Genomic DNA, 8,305 nt, shown 5'->3' with positions numbered 1-8,305 from the left:
TAAATCCATCCAAGTTGCTGTGAAATCCATAATTTTGTCCTTCTTTATGGCTGTGTAATATTCCATTGTGTATATGTACCACATTTTTTTTACCCAGTCCTGTTCTGATGGGCAGCACCGTTGGTTCCATGTTTTTGATATTGTGAATAGTGCTGCAATAGACATGCGTGTGCAGGTATCTTTCTGGTAGAATGATTTGAGTTGCTTCAGGTATATTCCCAACAGGGGAATCACTGGGTCTTATGGAAGGTCAATTTCTAATTCTTTTAGGAATCACCACACTGTTTTCCATAAAGGTTGAACTAGTTTGCATTCCCACCAACAATGTAGAAGCATTCCTTTTTCTCTGCATCCTCGCCAGCATCTGTTGTTCTTTGTTGTATTAATGATGGCCGTTCTTACTGGGGTGAGGTGGTATTTCAATGTGGTTTTGATTGGCATTTCTCTGATGATTAATGAGGCTGAGAATTTTTTCATTTGTCTGTTGGCTGTCTGTATATCTTCTTTTGAGAAGTATCTATTCATGTCTTTTGCCCACTTTTTAATGGGGCTGTTTTGTTTTTTTCCTTTGAGTTCCTCATAGATCCTGGATGTTAGGCCTTTGTCTGGTATACAGTTGGCCCATAATTTTTCCCATTCTGTGGGCTGTCTAGCATTGTCTAGGTCTAGCATTTTTGCCAGAATCCCTGACAGGCTCCCTGCCCAGCCCATCTCTCCTTTACTGGGGAAAAACCCTGGACATCGCAGCTCTGCAGTTTGTTCCCTGAAAGAAGACAGAGACTTTCCCAAAGGAAATCTCACTGAACCAAAGGGAAAAATCATTATCTTAAGTGAAACAACTCAGAAGCAGAGAGACAAATACCGCACTTCTCAATTATGAGTGGGAACTAAATTATGTGGACACAAGGACATAGAGTGTGGAATAATAGACGGTGTAGACCCCAAAGCATAGTAGGGGGTGAGATATGAGAAATTCCTTAATGGGTACCAAGTACACTGTTTGGGTGATGGACACAGGAAAAGCCCAGACTACATCACGACACAACCTATCCATGCAACAAAGCTACACTGGTTCCCCTTAAATTTATACAAATAAGTTGAACATCACCAAGATATTTTGCAATTTGAAACATCTCAGATGGACCTAAACTTTTTGCAGAAATGACCTATCTTGTCCTCTCTGCCTATGTCTCCTTGGTGACCTCTGAGTTCAGTGGATTCAGTACCTTTTCCTTACACTCTATTCCATGACCCTGTGGCCTCTCAGTGGGTCCTCCATCCAGCCAACCCAGACCCTCTGCCAGAGAATCTTCTACTCACATGGCTTCATGAAGAGAGATTCCTGGACATCGTAGACCCAAACTGTCCTCATTTGAGCTCCACCGGCCCAGCCCACCCCGTCTCTCTCTAGGTTGAGGAATTCACAATTACAACATTGCTCTTCCCACAAGCCACCCAACAACATGGTTTACATGTTTCCCTCCATCTCATCCTCATAACCACACTATTGTTATCCCACCTTGTAGATGAGACAACTGGGGCTTGGAATAATCAAGCTCCTCCCTTGAGAGGAGCCTCATAGATTTGAGCCTCTCCTAGACTTCTGGTTCTAGAATCCCCACCTGCAACCATGGTACCAGGAGTTCTCAAGCTCCTGGGTTCAGCAATGTTTTCAATTTTGTTTTTTTGTTTGTTTGTTTTGTTTTTGAGTCAGAGTCTCCCTTTTGTCGCCCAAGCTGGAGTGCAGTGGCACACTCACGGTTACCGTAGCTACCTGCGCTGCTCAGATGATTCTTCCGCCTCAGCCTTCCCAGTAGCTGGAACCACAGGCATGCACCAGCACACCCAGCTAATTTTTTGATTTATTGTAGAAACAAGGTCTCGCCAAGTTGCTGGTCTCGAACCCCTGGGCTCAGGCAATCCTCTCGCCTCCACCTCCCAAAATGCTGGGATTACAGGCATGAGCCTCTGCATTCAGTTTAGGTTATTTTCTTAAACAGCTTTATTGAGATATCATTGACTTATAAAATTGTGTCTATTTAAGGTATACAACTTGATGTTTTGATATGGGCATATATTGTGAAATTACCGCTACAATCCAGCAAACTAGCATATCTATTGCCTCTCCAGAGTTTCCATTTGTGTGTGTTGAGAAGATTTAAGACTGATCTTAGCAAATGTCAAACATGCCGTATATTGTTAACTTTTGTCACCACTCTTGTACGTTAGGTCTCCAGAATTTATTCATCTTATAACTTAAACTTGTTAATGTTATGACTTGCAACCCTTTCATCAGCATCATCTCATTTCCTCCTCCCAACGACTTTTTACATTCTTTTTTTTTTTTTTTTTTTGAGTTGGAGTCTCACTCTGTCACCCAGACTGGAGTGCAGTGGCTGCTCCCGGCCACCGCAGCCTCGACCTGCTGGGCTCTGGTGATCCTTCCGCCTTAGCCTTCCGAGTAGCCAGAATAATGGGCATGCACTACCACACCCGGCTGATTTTTTGATTTATTGTAGAGATGAAGTCTCGCTGCCCAGGCGGGTCTCGAACCCGCAGGCTCAGGCAATCCACTCACCTCAGTGACTTTTTACATTCTTAAAAATGTATTTAGAATGCCAAAGAGCCTGTGGTCTTGGGGGTTATATCTTCTAGGAGTTAATGAGAAATTACAACTGAAAACATTTCATAAATATTCATTAAAAACAATACACTTATTACATTTTTTTGAGTCAGGATCTCACTGTCACCCAGGCTGGAGTGCAGTGCCATGATCACAGCTCACCTCAGCCTTGACTTCCTAGGCTCAGACAATCCTTCTGCCTCAGCATCCCGAGTAGCCAGGATGGCAGGCATGTGCCACCATGCCCAGCTAATTTTTTTTTCCATAGAGACAAGGTTTTGCCATGTTGCCTAAGCTGGTCTTGAACCCGTGGACTCAGGCAATCCTTTCACCTCAGCCTCCTAAAGTGCTGGGACTACAGGCTTGAGCCACCGCACCTGGCTTACTTTTTTATTTTGATTTTTAAATTTTATTTTTCAATTGGCATATAATGACTGCACATATTTATGCATTATAATGATGCTTTGATACATACTATATAGTGATACGATCAGGATAATTAGCAAATTCATCATTTCAACCATTGATCATTTCTTTGTGTTGGGAACATTTGCTATCCTCCTTCTAGCTACTTGAAACTATGTATTATTTGCCAATATTTTTGATGTCTGATTTAGATCTGCTTCTGACTTCATTCTGATAAAATACCACCTCATGTGGGCTTTGGGAAAACCCACTGTATAATTCAGAGAATGAAAGTGAAAATTATGTCTTAGTATCATTGTAAAAATATTCTTTATTTGATGGATTCCCTGTAAGAGTTCTGGGGACACCAGGGGTCCCTAGACCACACTTCTAGAACCCACTGCACTATACCATAGGGGCAGGAAATGGGAACGCTTTGGATAGCACAGATCAGAACAGTGAGTCGAATGCTCAGGCAATGGGGAAAGGGCTCTGTTCCCCACCTGTGAAGCCTTCCCTTTGAGGGAATCACTGTAGGGTCCACTGAAACTCATGACAAAGGTATTTTGGAAATACATGGCCCCTTATTCTTTCTCAACTCATTTTCTCTGCTTTTCTCCAAACGTGGTTAGCTACCCAAAACATGTTCCCAACGGGTTGAAGCCAGCCTTGGGATTCACCAGCTTGAAATGAAGTCTTCCCTTTAGGCTCTTGATGGTTGTTCCAGAGTGTCACAACCAGCCCTCTGGCTTTTCCCTCCATGTGCTGCCTGGGTGCGGGGTGCTTAGTTTCCTCCCTGCAAACTCCATATCTCAACCCCATGGCCCAAATAGGACTCAGCTATTCCTGGAGTAGACACCTTCCTGGGTGGACAGAGAGTGTGGTGAGATACATTGACAAAAATGAGCTTGAACCAATGAATAAAAAGAGAATGGGGAGCATAAGAAACAACTAAGAAGTAACCGTGGAGAACACTACGTTTAATGAGACTGGGGTCAGGGGGTCTGTATCCCCAAATGAGACAGAAAAAGCCATGTCTGAGGAAACCCAGGAGGAGAATTGATGTAAAAACCATAGGACACAATCAGAGGAAGAAGTTATCAAGAATATCAACTCTCAAGTGTCCTTACATGTTCCTCTTCCCCTGTCCTTCCCTCCTTAGGGATGAAAATGTTGGGAAAGGCACCAGAATAGACGTCATCTGCACCTACCACCCAGATCCCACAGGCCTCAAGCTGGACAGAGAGAGACTGTATTGGGAGCTGAGCCAGTTGACCCATGGCGTCACTCGGCTGGGCTCCTACATCCTAGACAGGGACAGTCTCTATGTCAATGGTGAGCAGCGAGACTACAGCTAAGGGGCTTTTCTTGCTTTCCTAATGGGTCTCCCTGTGGTGCAATTTCTCTGTACCCATGTTCATAGTTCTCGGCCAACCTAGAATTTCCACGAAGGCTCAGTTTTCTCTCCACTCAACACACTTAAAAATAATCTTTCAACTGGAAATAAAGATTCCCTCCACAGTCTTCTCAAGTCTGTGACTAACCACAGAGGCCCAGGAGAAGCATGTGGAATCAGGGAAGGAAGTGGGTAAGGTACCCATGGTGGCTGCTGGCAATTATCCTTCTCCACAAGGCAACAGGTTCCCAATGCAATGACAGATCCACTTCTTTCTCTTCCTTATGGCAGCTTGTGGCCCTTTATTTTCTCCAAGGGTCAGCTGGAACCATACACCCCACCTGAGAATCGAGCCACAAAAACCTGAGTAATGTTTTTAGCAATAAAGCCCTTTGCAACAATGCTCCTAGCAACAACACACAAACAGAAACACCTATGATCAAGGCTAATATTTATCAAAGGGTTCCTATGATCCAGAACTTCATGTATACATATATTTTATGTCTTACTAATCCTACCCAACACTCTATGAAGAATGTAACATGATTGATTGATACATACACACATACATACATCATACATACATACATGCATACATACCTAAGTAGATACATAGTTAGATACATAGGTAAAAAAAGAGAAGTAAACAACTTTCAGGGGAGAGAATCTATTTGCCCAAGCCTAGACAGCTAATAAATGACAGAATTGGAACTCAAGCCTTAAAATGACTCTTAAATCTAGGTCTCCTGACTTCTAGGCTATGCTGCAGACAAATCCAACAAGAGCAAGCCCAAATCTCAGGATGGGAAGTTATATCAGGGAGCCTCTAATGCAATAATTTAAACTAATGCTTGTTGAATTATGTCCACAGTATACTTCCTTGGACATTTTATTTATACCTGGATTAAACCCTGCATTGTATTTCAACGGTCATTGGGAGTGACTTAAAAGCAATAGTTAGCAGTGTTAACTAGTTAATAGTTAGCAAGTTTTGGTGAATTACAGGTCTTGTTTTAAGGTCCTGCCTTTTTCTCACTATGTGGCCCTGAGAAAGCCATGTGCCCCTTTTTAGAATGGAAAAAATTGCCCCTTTTTAGAATGGAAGAAATTGTTTGAAAAAACATAAGACACAGTTTTGCTTTGTTGCCCAGGCCTGAGTGCAGCAGTGCAATCATAGCTCACTGCACACTCAAACTTCTGACCTCAAGTGATCCTCCGGCCTCAGCCTCCTTAGTAACTGGGCCACAGGTGTGCACCACCACGCTCTGCTAATTTTTAATATTTTTACAGAGACAGGGTCTTGCCATGCTGCCCAGGCTGGTCTCAAACACTTAGCCTCAAGCCATCCTCCTGCTTTGGTCTTCCAAAGTGCTGGGATTACAAGCGTGAGCCACTGCACCCAACCTAAAAAAAATTTTTTTTAAATGTCACCTAAGATTATTGCGAGGGTCAAATGAAATAAAACATGAACAACCCAGGTAAATCACAGGGCTCCACTTGGTCCTGTCTCAGAAGTTTCATTTCAAGAAAGCCAGTCAGACCACCAAATATAAAATAAGTCTAAGTTTTCTTTGCAGAGCATCAAAGAGGATCTCATTCATGATCAAGAACCTCATACTTACTCAAATTAACTCAAATTATATTTTCCTCATTTCTTCTCATTCTCCAACTTTACATTCTCTGGCTGACCCTCAAACCTCTCCCTTCTCCATAAGTCATAAGTCAGTCTGTCTCTCTCTCTCTCTCTCTCTCTCACTCTCTCTCTCTCTCTCCTCAATTTGACATTACAAAATTCCAGAAAATATACTGCCAAAGGTCAGACTGTCTTTGAAAAGTTAGGAAACAGGAAAGGGGAAAACTCAGAGAGCAAAAACAAAATTATATTTAATGGATGAAGAAAATGCAAATAAGGTTGACAACCCAACTCTTCATTTAGTGAGGCTGGCATCACTCCAGGCTCACAGAAAACCCCCACAATGTGGCGGGGGCTCTGATCATCATTGTCTATGTGGTAGATGAAGCTGAAGAGGAAGGATAATAAGGATGAAGACCTCGGGGATCTGATCCTGGCTCTGCCCTGGGTGTGCTCTGTGACTTCAGACCAGCTACTTAACTTCTCTGGGCCTCTGTTTCTTCAGCCTGAGATAGGAGCACCAGATAGGAGGCAGTTAATTAATGTAGTTTCTCTAAGGATAAACCACGGAGGAAGCACTCAGGAAGGCTTGTGTCTTTGTGTTTCCAGTCTACCCTCACCCCTTTCTTGGCCTCCTCCTAGCATTTCACTCTCCTTTCTCTCCCCAACCCCCTGCAGGCTACAACCATCGGTACAAGATCTCTGCCACCAGCAGTGAGTAATGATGGCCCTGAGACCACCCCTATTCCCCTGGGACCTTCCCCCCTAGGCCTCCTCCCCAGGAGAAACGTATCCTCCACGCCCTAGGTTCTCAGCCCCAGAGAAGCCCCAGACCACTAAAAATCTCAGGCTGAGACAAGGTAGAGATGCAGATTCCCATCAAGTCTTAACCTCCCCTCATTCCATGGTAGGACCAATAATCTTGATTCCCACCGTATTTTCTTTCAGCGCCAGTGACCTCCACGTTCTCTCCAGGACCCCTCGCATCTGTGAGCCCCACCCCCAGCTCTCCAGGTGGGCATCTGATTTCTGTGTTTCACGAGACATCAACTCCCCATCCAGTGACTGATGAATTCCCACCCAGCTTCAGCCTGTCCCATTCTGCTCCTTGCTCCAGTCGTGTCTGGCCATACCAGCCTCACATTTTTGTTTTCTTCAGGATCCAAACATCCCTCCATCCTCAGGATCGTCACTCTTGCTGTTCTGAGAATTCACCTGTGCCTGGTTCCTTCTTGTCCTCCACACCTCAATTCAGATCACCTTCTAGAAAGTAGTATCCCCTCCATATACACATCCCACACCCAACCAGTCCTTATTCTGTCTCTATGCTCATTCACTTCATGTCAATTATGACTACAACATCGTAGTTAAAGGTGTCATCTCCTGAACAACTGAAAATTCACTTATAACTCACTGCCACTCAATCTGGAGTGCAGTGGCACAGTCATGGCTCACTGCAACCTCAACTTCAGGGGCTCAGGTGATCCTTCCACCTCAGCACCTTAGTAGCTGGGATGACAGGAATGCACAACTGCACCCGGCTAATTTTTAATTTTTTTTTAAGAGACAAGGTCTCACTAGGTTGCCCAGGCTGTTTTTGAACTCCTGGGCTTAAGCAGTCCTCTCACCTTAACCTCCCAAAGAACTGGAATTACAGACATGAGCCACTGTACCCAGCCTCATCTAACTTTTGATTCCCCCAAAACTTAACAACTGTTGACTGGAAGCCTTACCTATAATATAAACAGTCGATGAACACATATTTCGCATGTTCTATGTGTTATATACTACTTTCTTATAATAAAGTAAGCTGGAGAAAAGAAAATGTTATTAAGAAAATCATAAGGAAGAAAAAATATATTTACTCTTCATTAAGTGGAAGTAGATTGTCATAAACATCTTGATCCTTGTGCCTTTGTTGAGTATGCCGAGGAAGAGGAGGAGGAGAAGGAGGGGTTGGTCTTGCTGTCTCAGGGGTGGCAGACAGAAAAGAAAATCTATGTATAAGTGGGCCCACACAGTTCAAGACAGTAGAGTTCAAGGGTATTTGTATCTCTTGACTGCTCAAGTATTTGTGGCCCAAGACCTGAGCACAAAAGGTCTTGGCTCCTCCTTTTCCCAGTGAAGTGCCCACAACTTGTCAGACTTTGACCATTCTGGGTGAGAGGATAAAGGTTCCCTTTCAAGTTGAAGTTACAGCCGGGCTCGGTGGCTCAGCCTGTAATCCCGTGCCTTTGGGAGGCTGAGG

The 8,305-nt window shown here is 43.8% G+C and overlaps 1 protein-coding gene across 1 annotated transcript in view; it reads left to right on the top strand.

The window, feature by feature from the left end:
* The window catches only part of LOC103251111 (mucin-16-like), a gene marked incomplete at its 3' end in the record, with an annotated part of 73,166 nt that overhangs the window by 23,814 nt on the left and 41,047 nt on the right, over positions 1-8,305 (top strand). Inside the window, exons 11-12 of the mRNA XM_021708395.1 lie at positions 4,191-4,363; positions 6,736-6,771. Of these exons, the coding sequence (XP_021564070.1) occupies positions 4,191-4,363; positions 6,736-6,771 (209 nt within the window). The remainder of the gene's footprint in view (positions 1-4,190; positions 4,364-6,735; positions 6,772-8,305) is intronic.

The sequence above is a fragment of the Carlito syrichta genome, unplaced genomic scaffold (assembly GCF_000164805.1).
Source record: "Carlito syrichta isolate Samal-C Ts95f unplaced genomic scaffold, Tarsius_syrichta-2.0.1 Scaffold136145, whole genome shotgun sequence".
Taxonomy (NCBI): domain Eukaryota; kingdom Metazoa; phylum Chordata; class Mammalia; order Primates; family Tarsiidae; genus Carlito; species Carlito syrichta.
The sequence above is the reverse complement of the archived record's forward strand: the minus strand, read 5'-3'. Positions and strand labels throughout refer to the sequence as shown.